General features: G+C 42.1%; 1 protein-coding gene across 1 annotated transcript in view; it reads left to right on the plus strand.

The window, feature by feature from the left end:
* The window catches only part of LOC140392493 (uncharacterized), a 131,062-nt gene that overhangs the window by 112,554 nt on the left and 57 nt on the right, over positions 1 to 18,451 (plus strand). Inside the window, exon 2 of the mRNA XM_072477729.1 lies at positions 428 to 18,432. Coding sequence (XP_072333830.1) covers positions 428 to 18,432 — 18,005 coding nt within the window. The remainder of the gene's footprint in view (positions 1 to 427; positions 18,433 to 18,451) is intronic.

Consider the following 18,451-nt stretch of genomic DNA (forward strand, 5'->3'; position numbering starts at 1 on the left):
ATGATGGGCTGAATGGCCTCTTTCTGCACCATAACTTTTCTATGTTTTTATAGTTTCTCCAACTAATGCCTTGTACTCAGGTGTAACAGTAGTGAAAACGTAATTGAAAACATATTCATCTACAACTAATGTAGTTCCAATAAAAGCGGATGCTGGAATCTGAAACCAAAGAGAAAATGTTGGAAAATCTCAGCAGGTCTGGCAGCATCTGTAGGGAGAGGAAAGAGCTAACGTTTCGAGTCCAGATGACCCTTTGTCAAAGGGTCTCGAAGTGTTAGCTCTTTTCTCTCCCTACAGATGCTGCCAGACCTGCAGAGATTTCCCAGCATTTTATCTTTGGTAATTATAGTTCCAATCTTAGAGTCTTTATCATCTACCAATTCCAAGCAAACATGGCAACTGACTGTAAACTCTGCTTCATCCACAGGTTTTGAAGCCTCCTCAACAGAACAGACGACAAATAAAGACTTTAAAGAGACTTCACCACCTACTTCGACAAACAACATGGTGACACAGCTGCCAAAAAATCACCACACAAATAGTACACAGAAAATGAACGTGACGTCTGATCACTCCATAATATCCAATGCCACATCGCAACAAGAGTTCACAGCAGAAGATTATGCTCCAATGGAAGTTCCTTCTCCAGCACTGACAAACTTCAAAATATCTTCCACCAGCAAGCATTCATCAGAAAGCAGTACAAATCCCACACAAAACTCATCACAAACTGAGACTCCTTCAGAAACCAATCCTGTCACCACACAACTGTCATCTGTAGCTGAATCTTCATCAGTAACGCAGCCAGCAAACACACCAGTATCATTGTTAACTGAATCTTCATCAGCAACGCATACAGAAATGACACAAGTAACAATAACAAACATCTCAATGACAACTGAAGCCTCATCAGAAATGCATACCACACACACACAAGTGTCAGCAACAACAATGTCTTCGTCAGAGACACATCCAACAACAATACAACCATCATCAATATCAGAATCCTCACCAGAAAACCTTTCAACACCACATGGCCCATCAATAAGTGCGTCTACATCAGGAAACACACCAGTGTCATTGGTAACTGAGCCTTCATCAGCAACACATACAGAAATGACACAAGCATCGTCGCTAACTGGGTCCTCAGTTGAAACCACTGCAACAGGAACAGAAAAGTCATCAATGACTAAGATTTCCTCCAAAACCAGTTCCACAGCAGCAAATGTGTCACCTGTAACTCACTCTTCATCAGAGCACCAGCCAACAATTTCACAAGTTTCATCGATCATTGAGACTTCATCAGAAACCGGTCCAACAAACACTCCAGTTTCACTGATAACTGAATCTTCATCAAAATCAGAAACAACAACGACACAGTTGTCATCCAGAACTAAATATTCAGGAGAAACTGCTTCAACAACATCACAAATGTCATCAATGATGGAGAATTCATCAGAAACCCATCCAACAATAACAAACATATCGGCAAAAATTAAGACCTCTTCCGGAATGTATCCCACACCAACACAAATGTCAGCAGTAACGATGTCTTCATCAGAGACACAACCAACAACAATACCACTGGCATCAGTAGCTGCATCCTCATCAGAAACACATTCAAAACCACATGGCCCATCAATAAGTCCATCTACATTAGAAACCAGTCAAACATCAGTGCAACTGTCATCCATCAGTGAGTCTTCTTCACAATCCTATCCAACAGTGACACAAGAATCCTCAAAAACTGAGTCTTCTTCAGAAACCAGTCCAGTAACCTCACAACTGTCATCTGTAGCTGAATCTTCAGCTGTAACCTACCCAGCAAACACACCAGTATCACTGGTAACTGAACCTTCATCAGCAACACAGACAGAAATGACACAATTATCATCGTTAACTGGGTCCTCGATAGAAACCACAGCAACAGCATCACAAAAGTCATCAATGACTGAGATTTCCTCAGAATCCAGTTCACCAACAGCAAATGTATCGTCTACAACTGAGTCGTCACCAGAGCACCAGCCAACAATTTCACAAGTTTCATCAATCACTGAGACGTCAGCAGAAACAGAACCAACAAAATCTCCAGTTCCACTGATAACTGAATCTTCATCAAAAACCGAACCAACAATGACACAGTTGTCACCCAGAACGGAATCTTCACCAGAAACTGCTTCCACAACATCACCAATGTCATCAATGACGGAGAATTCATCAGAAACCCATCCAACAATAACAAACATATCAATGACAACTGAAGCCACATCAGAAATGCATTCCACACCACATGGATCATCAATAAGTGCATCTACATTAGAAACCAGTCAAACATCAGTGCAACTGTCATCCATCAGTGAGTCTTCTTCACAATCCCATCCAACAGTGACACAAGTATCCTCAAAAACTGAGTCTCTATCAGAAACCAGTCCAGTAACCTCACAACTGTCATCTGTAGCTGAATCTTCAGCCAAAACACAGCTAACAAACACACCAGTATCATTGGAAACTGAACCTTCATCAGCAACACATAAAGAAATGACACAAGCATCGTTGCTAACTGGGTCCTCAGTCGAAACCATTCCAACAGGAACAGAAAGATCATCTATGACTGAGATTTCCTCAGAAACCAGTTCCACAACAGCAAATGTGTCGTCTGTAACCAAGTCTTCATCAGAGCACCAGCCAACAATTTCACAGGTTTCATCAATCACTGAGACTTCAGCAGAAACAGAACAAACAAAATCGCCAGTTTCACTCATAACTGAATCATCATCAAAAACAGAACCAACACTGACACAGTTGTCATCCAGAACTGAATCTTCACCAGAAACTGCTTCCACATCATCACCAATGTCATCAATGACGGAGAATTCATCAGAAAGCCATCCAACAATAACAAACATATCAAGAACAACTGAAGCCACATCAGAAATGCATTCCACACCAACACAAATTTCAGCAACAACAATGTCTTCATCAGAGACACATCCAACAACAATACAACAGTCATCAATAGCAGAATCCTCATCAGAAACCCATTCAACACCACATGGCCCATCAATAAGTGCATCTACATTAGAAACTAGTCAAACATCAGTGCAATTTTCATCCATTCCTGAGTCTTCTTCACAATCCCATCCAACAGCGGCACGAGTATCCTCAGAAACTGAGACTCCTTCAGAAACCAGTCCAGTAACCTCACAACTGTCATCTGTAGCTGAATCCTCAGCCGAAACACAGCAAACAAACACACCAGTATCATTGGTGACTGAACGTTCATCAGCAACACATACAGAAATGACACAACTATTGCCGCTAACTGGGTCCTCAGTTGAAACCACTGCAACAGGAACAGAAAAGTCATCAATGACTGAGATTTCATCAGAAACCAGTTCCACAACAGCAAATGTGTTGTCTGTAACTCAGTCTTCATCAGAGCATCAGCCAACCATTTCACAAGTTTCACCGAACACTGAGACTTCATCAGAAACAGAACAAACAAATTCATTAGTGTCACTGATAACTGAATCGTCATCAAAAACAGAACCAACAATGACACAGTTGTCATCCAGAACTGAATCTTCACCAGAAACTGCATTCACAACATCCCAAATGTCATCAATGACAGAGAATTCATCAGGAACCCATCCAACTAGAACAAATATATCAGCAAAAATTAAGAGCTCTTCAGAAATGTATCCCACACCAACACAAATGTCAGGAATAACAATGTCTTCGTCAGAGACACAGCCAACAACTATACCACTGGCATCAGTAGCTGTATCCTCATCAGAAACCCATTCAACACCACATGGCTCATCAATAATTGCTTCTACATTAGAAACCAGTCAAACATCAGTGCAAATTTCATCCATAACTGAGTCTTCTTCACAATCCCATTCAACAATGACACAAGTATCCACAACAACTGAGTCTCCTTCAGAAACCAGTCCTGGCTACACACAGCTGTCATCTGTAGCTGAACCTTCAGCTGTAACCCACCCAGCAAACACACAAGTATCATTGGTAACTGAACCTTCATCAGCAACACACACAGAAATGACACAATTATCATCGTTAACTGGGTCCTCGATAGAAACCACAGCAACAGCATCACAAAAGTCATCAATGACTGAGACTTCCTCAGAATCCAGTTCACCAACAGCAAATGTATCGTCTACAACTGAGTCGTCACCAGAGCACCAGCCAACAATTTCACAAGTTTCATCAATCACTGAGACGTCAGCAGAAACAGAACCAACAAAATCTCCAGTTCCACTGATAACTGAATCTTCATCAAAAACAGAACCAACAATGACACAGTTGTCATCCAGAACCGAATCTTCACCAGAAACTGCTTCCACATCATCACAAATGTCATCAATGACGGAGAATTCATCAGAAACCCATCCAACAATAACAAACATATCAAGAACAACTGAAGCCTCATCAGAAATGCATTCCACACCAACGCAAGTGTCAGCAACAACAATGTCTTCACCAGAAACACATCCAACAACAATACAACCATCATCAATATCAGAATCTTCATCAGAAACCAATTCAACACCACATGGCTCATCAAGAAGTGCATCTACATTAGAAACCAGTCAATCATCAGTGCAAATTTCATCCATAACTGAGTCTTCTTCACAATCCCATCCAACAGTGACACAAGTATCCTCAAAAACGGAGTCTCCGTCAGAAACCAGTCTTGGCTCCACACAACTGTCAGTTGTATCTCAATATTCAGCAGATACACAGTCAACAAACACACCAGTATCATTGGTAACTGAACCTTCATCAGCAAGACATACAGAAATGACACAAGTATCGCCGCGAACTGGGTCCTCTGTTGAAACCACTGCAGCAGGAACAGAAAAGTCATCAATGACTGAGATTTCCTCAGAAACCAGTTCCACAGCAGCAAATGTGTCGTCTGTAACTCAGCCTTCATCAGAGCATCAGCCAACCATTTCACAAGTTTCACCGAACACTGAGACCTCCTCACAAACAGAACAAGCAAACACTCCAGTTTCACTGATAACTGAATCGTCATCAAAAACAGAACCAACAATGACACAGTTGTCACCCAGAACTGGATCTTCACCACAGCCTGCTTTCCCAACATCACCGATGTCATCAATGACGGAGCATTCATCAGAAACCCATCCAACAATAACAAACATATCAAGAACAACTGAAGCCTCATCAGAAATGCATTCCACACCAACACAAGTCTCAGCAACAACAATGTCTTCACCAGAAACACATCCAACAACAATACAACCATCATCAATAGCAGAATCCTCATCAGAAACCCATTCAACACCACATGGCCCATCAATAAGTGCTTCTACTTTCGAGACTCGTCAAACATCAGTGCAAATTTCATCCATTACTGAGTCTTCTTTACAATCCCATCCAACAGTGACACAAGTATCCTTAGAAACTGAGTCTCCTTCAGAAACCAGTCCAGTAACCTCACAACTGTCATCTGTAGCTGAATCTTCAGCAGAAACACAGCCAACAAACACACCAGCATCATTGGTAACTGAACGTTCATCAGCAAGACATACAGAAATGCCACAAGTATCATCGCTAACTGGGTCCTCAGTAGATTCTACAGCAACAGCAACACAAATGTCATTGTTGACCGAGAATTCCCCAGAAAGCCATCCAACAATAACAAACATATCCACAACTACTGAAGCCACATCAGAAATGCATTCCACACCAACGCAAGTGTCAGCAACAACAATGTCTTCACCACAGACACATCCAACAACAATACAACCATCATCAATAGCAGAATCCTCCTCAGAAACCCATTCAACACCACATGGCCCATCAATAAGTGCATCTACATTAGAAACCAGTCAAACATCAGTGCAACTTTCATCCATAACTGAGTCTTCTTCACAATCCCATCCAACAGTGACACAAGTATCCTCAGAAACTGAGTCTCCTTCAGAAACCAGTCCAATAACCTCACAACTGTCACCTGTAGCTGAATCTTCAGCCGAAACACAGCCAACAAACACACCAGCATCATTGGTAACTGAACCTTCATCAGCAACACATACAGAAATGACACAAGTTTTGCCGCTAACTGGGTCCTCAGTTGAAACCACTGCAACAGGAATAGAAAAGTCATCAATGACTGAGATTTCCTCAGAAACCAGTTCCACAACAGCAAATGTGTCGTCTGTAACTCAGTCGTCATCAGAGCATCAGCCAACCATTTCACAAGTTTCACCGAACACTGAGACTGCCTCACAAACAGAACTAGCAAACACTCCAGTGTCACTGATGACTGAATCATCATCAAAAACAAAACCAACAATGACACAGTTGGCATCCAGAACTGAATCTTCACCAGAAACTGCTTCCACATCATCACAAATGTCATCAATGACGGAGAATTCATCAGGAACCCATCCAACAATAACAAACATATCAATAACAACTGAAGCCTCATCAGAAATGCATTCCACACCAACACAAGTGTCAGCAACAACAATGTCTTCACCAGAGACACATTCAACAACAATACAACCATCATCAATAGCAGAATCCTCATCAGAAACCCATTCAACACCACTTGGCTCATCAATAAGTGCTTCTACATTAGACACTAGTCAAACATCAGTGCAACTTTCATCCATAACTGTGTCTTCTTCACAATCTCATCCAACAGTGACACAAGTATCCTCAGAACCTGAGTCTCCTTCAGAAACCAGTCCAGTAACCTCACAACTGTCATCTGTAGCTGAATCTTCAGCCGAAACACAGCCAACAAACACACCAATATCATTGGTAACTGAACATTCATCAGCAACACATACAGAAATGACACAAGTATCGCCGCTAACTGGGTCCTCAGTTGAAACCACTGCAACAGGAACAGAAAAGTCATCAATGACTGAGATTTCCTCAGAAACCAGTTCCACAGCAGCAAATGTGTCGTCTGTAACTCAGTCTTCATCAGAGCATCAGCCAACCATTTCACAAGTTTCATCGATCACTGAAACGTCCTCACAAACAGAACAAGCAAACATTCCAGTGTCACTGATAACTGAATCGTCATCAAAAACAGAACCAACAATGACACAGTTGTCATCCAGAACGGAATCTTCACCACAGCCTGCTTTCCCAACATCACCAATGTCATCAATGACGGAGCATTCATCAGGAACCCATCCAACAATACCAAACATATCAATAACAACTGAAGCCTCATCAGAAATGCATTCCACACCAACACAAGTCTCAGCAACAATAATGTCTTCATCACAGACACATCCAACAACAATACAACCATCATCAATAGCAGAATCCTCATCAGAAACCCATTCAACACCACATGGCCCATCAATAAGTGCATCTACATTAGAAACCAGTCAAACATCAGTGCAACTTTCATCCATAACTGAGTCTTCTTCACAATCCCATCCAACAGTGACACAAGTATCCTCAGAAACTGAGTCTCCTTCAGAAACTAGTCCAGTAACCTCACAACTGTCATCTGTAGCTGAATCTTCAGCCAAAACACAGCCAACAAACACACCAGCATCATTGGTAACTGAACCTTCATCAGCTACACATACAGAAATGACACAAGTTTTGCCGCTAACTGGGTCCTCAGTTGAAACCACTGCAACAGGAACAGAAAAGTCATCAATGACTGAGATTTCCTCAGAAACCATTTCCACAACAGCAAATGTGTCGTCTGTAACTCAGTCTTCATCAGAGCATCAGCCAACCATTTCACAAGTTTCACCGAACACTGAGACCTCCTCACAAACAGAACAAGCAAACACTCCAGTTTCACTGATAACTGAATCGTCATCAAAAACAGAACCAACAATGACACAGTTGTCATCCAGAACCGAATCTTCACCACAGCCTGCTTTCCCAACATCACCAATGTCATCAATGACGGAGCATTCATCAGAAACCCATACAACAATAACAAACATACCAAGAACAACTGAAGCCACATCAGAAATGCATTCCACACCAACACAAGTGTCAGCAAAAACAATGTCTTCACCAGAAACACATTCAACAATAATACAACCATCATCAATAGCAGAATCCTCATCAGAAACCCATTCAACACCACATGGGTCATCAATAAGTGCTTCTACATTAGAAACTAGTCAAACATCAGTGCAACTTTCATCCATAACTGAGTCTTCTTCACAATCCCATCCAACAGTGACACAAGTATCCTCAGAAACTGGGTCTCCTTCAGAAACCAGTCCAGTAACCGCACAACTGTCATCTGTAGCTGAATCTTCAGCCGAAACACAGCCAACAAACACACCAGCATCATTGGTAACTAAACCTTCATCAGCAAGACATACAGAAATGACACAAGTTTTGCCGCTAACTGGGTCCTCAGTTGAAACCACTGCAACAGGAATAGAAAAGTCATCAATGACTGAGATTTCCTCAGAAACCAGTTCCACAACAGCAAATGTGTCGTCTGTAACTCAGTCGTCATCAGAGCATCAGCCAACCATTTCACAAGTTTCACCGAACACTGAGACTTCCTCACAAACAGAACAAGCAAACACTCCAGTGTCACTGATAACTGAATCATCATCAAAAACAAAACCAACAATGACACAGTTGGCATCCAGAACTGGAGCTTCACCAGAAACTGCTTCCACAACCTCACAAATGTCATCAATGACGGAGAATTCATCAGGAACCCATCCAACAATAACAAACATATCAATAACAACTGAAGCCTCATCAGAAATGCATTCCACACCAACACAAGTGTCAGCAACAACAATGTCTTCACCAGAGACACATTCAACAACAATACAACCATCATCAATAGCAGAATCCTCATCAGAAACCCATTCAACACCACTTGGCTCATCAATAAGTGCTTCTACATTAGACACTAGTCAAACATCAGTGCAACTTTCATCCATAACTGTGTCTTCTTCACAATCCCATCCAACAGTGACACAAGTATCCTCAGAAACTGAGTCTCCTTCAGAAACCAGTCCAGTAACCTCACAACTGTCATCTGTAGCTGAATCTTCAGCCGAAACACAGCCAACAAACACACCAATATCATTGGTAACTGAACATTCATCAGCAACACATACAGAAATGACACAAGTTTCGCCGCTAACTGGGTCCTCAGTTGAAACCACTGCAACAGGAACAGAAAGATCATCAATGACTGAGATTTCCTCAGAAACCAGTTCCACAACAGCAAATGTGTCGTCTGTAACTCAGTCGTCATCAGAGCATCAGCCAACCATTTCACAAGTTTCATCGGTCACTGAAACGTCCTCACAAACAGAACAAGCAAACATTCCAGTGTCACTGATAACTGAATCGTCATCAAAAACAGAACCAACAATGACACAGTTGTCATCCAGAACGGAATCTTCACCACAGCCTGCTTTCCCAACATCACCAATGTCATCAATGACGGAGCATTCATCAGAAACCCATACAACAATAACAAACATATCAATAACAACTGAAGCCACATCAGAAATGCATTCCACACCAACACAAGTGTCAGCAACAACAATGTCTTCACCAGAGACACATTCAACAACAATACAACCATCATCAATAGCAGAATCCTCATCAGAAACCCATTCAACACCACATGGGTCATCAATAAGTGCTTCTACATTAGAGACTAGTCAAACATCAGTGCAACTTTCATCCATAACTGAGTCTTCTTCACAATCCCATCCAACAGTGACACAAGTATCCTCAGAAACTGAGTCTCCTTCAGAAACCAGTCCAGTAACCTCACAACTGTCATCTGTAGCTGAATCTTCAACCGAAACACAGCCAACAAACACACCAGTATCATTGGTAACTGAACCTTCATCAGCAACACATACAGAAATGACACAAGTATCGCCGCTAACTGGGTCCTCAGTTGAAACCACTGCAACAGGAACAGAAAAGTCATCGATGACTGAGATTTCCTCAGAAACCAGTTCCACAACAGCAAATGTGTCGTCTGTAACTCAGTCTTCATCAGAGCATCAGCCAACCATTTCACAAGTTTCACCGAACACTGAGACTTCATCACAAACAGAACAAGCAAACACTCCAGTGTCACTGATAACTGAATCGTCATCAAAAACAGAACCAACAATGACACAGTTGTCATCCAGAACGGAATCTTCACCCGAAACTGCTTTCACAACATCACCAATGTCATCATTGACGGAGAATTCATCAGGAACCCATCCAACAATACCAAACATATCAATAACAACTGAAGCATCATCAGAAATGCATTCCACACCAACACAAGTCTCAGCAACAATAATGTCTTCATCACAGACACATCCAACAACAATACAACCATCATCAATAGCAGAATCCTCATCAGAAACCCATTCAACACCACATGGCCCATCAATAAGTGCATCTACATTAGAAACCAGTCAAACATCAGTGCAACTTTCATCCATAACTGAGTCTTCTTCACAATCCCATCCAACAGTGACACAAGTATCCTCAGAAACTGAGTCTCCTTCAGAAACCAGTCCAGTAACCTCACAACTGTCATCTGTAGCTGAATCTTCAGCCAAAACACAGCCAACAAACACACCAGCATCATTGGTAACTGAACCTTCATCAGCTACACATACAGAAATGACACAAGTTTTGCCGCTAACTGGGTCCTCAGTTGAAACCACTGCAACAGGAGCAGAAAAGTCATCAATGACTGAGATTTCCCCAGAAACCAGTTCCACAACAGCAAATGTGTCGTCTGTAACTCAGTCTTCACCAGAGCATCAGCCAACCATTTCACAAGTTTCACCGAACACTGAGACATCCTCACAAACAGAACAAGCAAACACTCCAGTGTCACTGATAACTGAATCGTCATCAAAAACAGAACCAACAATGACACAGTTGTCATCCAGAACTGGATCTTCACCAGAAACTGCTTCCACATCATCACAAATGTCATCAATGACGGAGAATTCATCAGGAACCCATCCAACAATAACAAACATATCAATAACAACTGAAGCCTCATCAGAAATGCATTCCACACCAACACAAGTGTCAGCAACAACAATGTCTTCACCAGAAACACATTCAACAACAATACAACCATCATCAATAGCAGAATCCTCGTCAGCAACCCATTCAACACCACATGGCCCATCAATAAGTGCATCTACATTAGAAACCAGTCAATCATCAGTGCAAATTTCATCCATAACTGAGTCTTCTTCACAATCCCATGCAACAGTGACACAAATATCCTCAGAAACTGAGACTCCTTCAGAAACCAGTCCAGTAACCTCACAACTGTCATCTGTAGCTGAATCTTCAGCCAAAACACAGCCAGCAAACACACCAGTATCATTGGTAACTGAACCTTCATCAGCAACACATACAGAAATGACACAAGTATCGCCGCTAACTGGGTCCTCAGTTGAAACCACTGCAACAGGAACAGAAAAGTCATCAATGACTGAGACTTCCTCAGAAACCAGTTCCACAACAGCAAATGTGTCGTCTGTAACTCAGTCTTCATCAGAGCATCAGCCAACCATTTCACAAGTTTCACCGAACACTGAGACCTCCTCACAAACAGAACAAGCAAACACTCCAGTTTCACTGATAACTGAATCGTCATCAAAAACAGAACCAACAATGACACAGTTGTCACCCAGAACTGGATCTTCACCACAGCCTGCTTTCCCAACATCACCGATGTCATCAATGACGGAGCATTCATCAGAAACCCATCCAACAATAACAAACATATCAAGAACAACTGAAGCCTCATCAGAAATGCATTCCACACCAACACAAGTCTCAGCAACAACAATGTCTTCACCAGAAACACATCCAACAACAATACAACCATCATCAATAGCAGAATCCTCATCAGAAACCCATTCAACACCACATGGCCCATCAATAAGTGCTTCTACTTTCGAGACTCGTCAAACATCAGTGCAAATTTCATCCATTACTGAGTCTTCTTTACAATCCCATCCAACAGTGACACAAGTATCCTTAGAAACTGAGTCTCCTTCAGAAACCAGTCCAGTAACCTCACAACTGTCATCTGTAGCTGAATCTTCAGCAGAAACACAGCCAACAAACACACCAGCATCATTGGTAACTGAACGTTCATCAGCAAGACATACAGAAATGCCACAAGTATCATCGCTAACTGGGTCCTCAGTAGATTCTACAGCAACAGCAACACAAATGTCATTGTTGACCGAGAATTCCCCAGAAAGCCATCCAACAATAACAAACATATCCACAACTACTGAAGCCACATCAGAAATGCATTCCACACCAACGCAAGTGTCAGCAACAACAATGTCTTCACCACAGACACATCCAACAACAATACAACCATCATCAATAGCAGAATCCTCCTCAGAAACCCATTCAACACCACATGGCCCATCAATAAGTGCATCTACATTAGAAACCAGTCAAACATCAGTGCAACTTTCATCCATAACTGAGTCTTCTTCACAATCCCATCCAACAGTGACACAAGTATCCTCAGAAACTGAGTCTCCTTCAGAAACCAGTCCAATAACCTCACAACTGTCACCTGTAGCTGAATCTTCAGCCGAAACACAGCCAACAAACACACCAGCATCATTGGTAACTAAACCTTCATCAGCAAGACATACAGAAATGACACAAGTTTTGCCGCTAACTGGGTCCTCAGTTGAAACCACTGCAACAGGAATAGAAAAGTCATCAATGACTGAGATTTCCTCAGAAACCAGTTCCACAACAGCAAATGTGTCGTCTGTAACTCAGTCGTCATCAGAGCATCAGCCAACCATTTCACAAGTTTCACCGAACACTGAGACTGCCTCACAAACAGAACAAGCAAACACTCCAGTGTCACTGATGACTGAATCATCATCAAAAACAAAACCAACAATGACACAGTTGGCATCCAGAACTGAATCTTCACCAGAAACTGCTTCCACATCATCACAAATGTCATCAATGACGGAGAATTCATCAGGAACCCATCCAACAATAACAAACATATCAATAACAACTGAAGCCTCATCAGAAATGCATTCCACACCAACACAAGTGTCAGCAACAACAATGTCTTCACCAGAGACACATTCAACAACAATACAACCATCATCAATAGCAGAATCCTCATCAGAAACCCATTCAACACCACTTGGCTCATCAATAAGTGCTTCTACATTAGACACTAGTCAAACATCAGTGCAACTTTCATCCATAACTGTGTCTTCTTCACAATCCCATCCAACAGTGACACAAGTATCCTCAGAAACTGAGTCTCCTTCAGAAACCAGTCCAGTAACCTCACAACTGTCATCTGTAGCTGAATCTTCAGCCGAAACACAGCCAACAAACACACCAATATCATTGGTAACTGAACATTCATCAGCAACACATACAGAAATGACACAAGTTTCGCCGCTAACTGGGTCCTCAGTTGAAACCACTGCAACAGGAACAGAAAGATCATCAATGACTGAGATTTCCTCAGAAACCAGTTCCACAACAGCAAATGTGTCGTCTGTAACTCAGTCGTCATCAGAGCATCAGCCAACCATTTCACAAGTTTCATCGGTCACTGAAACGTCCTCACAAACAGAACAAGCAAACATTCCAGTGTCACTGATAACTGAATCGTCATCAAAAACAGAACCAACAATGACACAGTTGTCATCCAGAACGGAATCTTCACCACAGCCTGCTTTCCCAACATCACCAATGTCATCAATGACGGAGCATTCATCAGAAACCCATACAACAATAACAAACATATCAATAACAACTGAAGCCACATCAGAAATGCATTCCACACCAACACAAGTGTCAGCAACAACAATGTCTTCACCAGAGACACATTCAACAACAATACAACCATCATCAATAGCAGAATCCTCATCAGAAACCCATTCAACACCACATGGGTCATCAATAAGTGCTTCTACATTAGAGACTAGTCAAACATCAGTGCAACTTTCATCCATAACTGAGTCTTCTTCACAATCCCATCCAACAGTGACACAAGTATCCTCAGAAACTGAGTCTCCTTCAGAAACCAGTCCAGTAACCTCACAACTGTCATCTGTAGCTGAATCTTCAACCGAAACACAGCCAACAAACACACCAGTATCATTGGTAACTGAACCTTCATCAGCAACACATACAGAAATGACACAAGTATCGCCGCTAACTGGGTCCTCAGTTGAAACCACTGCAACAGGAACAGAAAAGTCATCGATGACTGAGATTTCCTCAGAAACCAGTTCCACAACAGCAAATGTGTCGTCTGTAACTCAGTCTTCATCAGAGCATCAGCCAACCATTTCACAAGTTTCACCGAACACTGAGACTTCATCACAAACAGAACAAGCAAACACTCCAGTGTCACTGATAACTGAATCGTCATCAAAAACAGAACCAACAATGACACAGTTGTCATCCAGAACGGAATCTTCACCCGAAACTGCTTTCACAACATCACCAATGTCATCATTGACGGAGAATTCATCAGGAACCCATCCAACAATACCAAACATATCAATAACAACTGAAGCCTCATCAGAAATGCATTCCACACCAACACAAGTCTCAGCAACAATAATGTCTTCATCACAGACACATCCAACAACAATACAACCATCATCAATAGCAGAATCCTCATCAGAAACCCATTCAACACCACATGGCCCATCAATAAGTGCATCTACATTAGAAACCAGTCAAACATCAGTGCAACTTTCATCCATAACTGAGTCTTCTTCACAATCCCATCCAACAGTGACACAAGTATCCTCAGAAACTGAGTCTCCTTCAGAAACCAGTCCAGTAACCTCACAACTGTCATCTGTAGCTGAATCTTCAGCCAAAACACAGCCAACAAACACACCAGCATCATTGGTAACTGAACCTTCATCAGCTACACATACAGAAATGACACAAGTTTTGCCGCTAACTGGGTCCTCAGTTGAAACCACTGCAACAGGAGCAGAAAAGTCATCAATGACTGAGATTTCCCCAGAAACCAGTTCCACAACAGCAAATGTGTCGTCTGTAACTCAGTCTTCACCAGAGCATCAGCCAACCATTTCACAAGTTTCACCGAACACTGAGACATCCTCACAAACAGAACAAGCAAACACTCCAGTGTCACTGATAACTGAATCGTCATCAAAAACAGAACCAACAATGACACAGTTGTCATCCAGAACTGGATCTTCACCAGAAACTGCTTCCACATCATCACAAATGTCATCAATGACGGAGAATTCATCAGGAACCCATCCAACAATAACAAACATATCAATAACAACTGAAGCCTCATCAGAAATGCATTCCACACCAACACAAGTGTCAGCAACAACAATGTCTTCACCAGAAACACATTCAACAACAATACAACCATCATCAATAGCAGAATCCTCGTCAGCAACCCATTCAACACCACATGGCCCATCAATAAGTGCATCTACATTAGAAACCAGTCAATCATCAGTGCAAATTTCATCCATAACTGAGTCTTCTTCACAATCCCATGCAACAGTGACACAAATATCCTCAGAAACTGAGACTCCTTCAGAAACCAGTCCAGTAACCTCACAACTGTCATCTGTAGCTGAATCTTCAGCCAAAACACAGCCAGCAAACACACCAGTATCATTGGTAACTGAACCTTCATCAGCAACACATACAGAAATGACACAAGTATCGCCGCTAACTGGGTCCTCAGTTGAAACCACTGCAACAGGAACAGAAAAGTCATCAATGACTGAGACTTCCTCAGAAACCAGTTCCACAACAGCAAATGTGTCGTCTGTAACTCAGTCTTCATCAGAGCATCAGCCAACCATTTCACAAGTTTCATCGGTCACTGAAACGTCCTCACAAACAGAACAAGCAAACACTCCGGTGTCACTGATAACTGAATCGTCATCAAAAACAGAACCAACAATGACACAGTTGTCATCCAGAACTGGATCTTCACCACAGCCTGCTTTCCCAACATCACCAATGACATCAATGACGGAGCATTCATCAGAAACCCATCCAACAATAACAAACATATCAAGAACAACTGAAGCCACATCAGAAATGCATTCCACACCAACACAAGTGTCAGCAACAACAATGTCTTCACCAGAAACACATTCAACAACAATACAACCATCATCAATAGCAGAATCCTCATCAGAAACCCATTCAACACCACATGGCTCATCAATAAGTGCTTCTACATTAGAGGCTAGTCAAACACCAGTGCAACTTTCATCCATAACTGTGTCTTCTTCACAATCCCATCCAACAGTGACACAAGTATCCTCAGAAACTGAGTCTCCTTCAGAAACCAGTCCAGTAACCTCACAACTCTCACCTGTAGCTGAATCTTCAGCCGAAACACAGCCAACAAACACACCAGTATCATTGGTAACTGAACCTTCATCAGCAAGACATACAGAAATGACACAAGTATTGCCGCGAACTGGGTCCTCTGTTGAAACCACTGCAGCAGGAACAGAAAAGTCATCAATGACTGAGATTTCCTCAGAAACCAGTTCCACAGCAGCAAATGTGTCGTCTGTAACTCAGCCTTCATCAGAGCATCAGCCAACCATTTCACAAGTTTCACCGAACACTGAGACCTCCTCACAAACAGAACAAGCAAACACTCCAGTTTCACTGATAACTGAATCGTCATCAAAAACAGAACCAACAATGACACAGTTGTCACCCAGAACTGGATCTTCACCACAGCCTGCTTTCCCAACATCACCGATGTCATCAATGACGGAGCATTCATCAGAAACCCATCCAACAATAACAAACATATCAAGAACAACTGAAGCCTCATCAGAAATGCATTCCACACCAACACAAGTCTCAGCAACAACAATGTCTTCACCAGAAACACATCCAACAACAATACAACCATCATCAATAGCAGAATCCTCATCAGAAACCCATTCAACACCACATGGCCCATCAATAAGTGCTTCTACTTTCGAGACTCGTCAAACATCAGTGCAAATTTCATCCATTACTGAGTCTTCTTTACAATCCCATCCAACAGTGACACAAGTATCCTTAGAAACTGAGTCTCCTTCAGAAACCAGTCCAGTAACCTCACAACTGTCATCTGTAGCTGAATCTTCAGCAGAAACACAGCCAACAAACACACCAGCATCATTGGTAACTGAACGTTCATCAGCAAGACATACAGAAATGCCACAAGTATCATCGCTAACTGGGTCCTCAGTAGATTCTACAGCAACAGCAACACAAATGTCATTGTTGACCGAGAATTCCCCAGAAAGCCATCCAACAATAACAAACATATCCACAACTACTGAAGCCACATCAGAAATGCATTCCACACCAACGCAAGTGTCAGCAACAACAATGTCTTCACCACAGACACATCCAACAACAATACAACCATCATCAATAGCAGAATCCTCCTCAGAAACCCATTCAACACCACATGGCCCATCAATAAGTGCATCTACATTAGAAACCAGTCAAACATCAGTGCAACTTTCATCCATAACTGAGTCTTCTTCACAATCCCATCCAACAGTGACACAAGTATCCTCAGAAACTGAGTCTCCTTCAGAAACCAGTCCAATAACCTCACAACTGTCACCTGTAGCTGAATCTTCAGCCGAAACACAGCCAACAAACACACCAGCATCATTGGTAACTGAACCTTCATCAGCAACACATACAGAAATGACACAAGTATCGCCGCTAACTGGGTCCTCAGTTGAAACCACTGCAACAGGAACAGAAAAGTCATCAATGACTGAGATTTCCTCAGAAACCAGTTCCACAACAGCAAATGTGTCGTCTGTAACTCAGTCTTCATCAGAGCATCAGCCAACCATTTTACAAGTTTCACCGAACACTGAGACCTCCTCACAAACAGAACAAGCAAACACTCCAGTGTCACTGATAACTGAATCGTCATCAAAAACAGAACCAACAATGACACAGTTGTCATCCAGAACCGAATCTTCACCAGAAACTGCTTCCACAACATCACCAATGTCATCAATGACGAAGAATTCATCAGGAACCCATCCAACAATAACAAACATATCAAGAACAACTGAAGCCACATCAGAAATGCATTCCACACCAACACAAGTGTCAGCAACAACAATGTCTTCACCAGAGACACATTCAACAACAATACAACCATCATCAATAGCAGAATCCTCGTCAGAAACCCATTCAACACCACATGGCCCATCAATAAGTGCATCTACATTAGAAACCAGTCAATCAACAGTGCAACTTTCATCCATAACTGAGTCTTCTTTACAATCCCATCCAACAGTGACACAAGTGTCCTCAGAAACTGAGACTCCTTCAGAAACCAGTCCAGTAACCTCACAACTGTCAT

This window comes from Scyliorhinus torazame, chromosome 16 (genome assembly GCF_047496885.1).
Source record: "Scyliorhinus torazame isolate Kashiwa2021f chromosome 16, sScyTor2.1, whole genome shotgun sequence".
NCBI classification, from domain to species: Eukaryota; Metazoa; Chordata; class Chondrichthyes; order Carcharhiniformes; family Scyliorhinidae; genus Scyliorhinus; species Scyliorhinus torazame.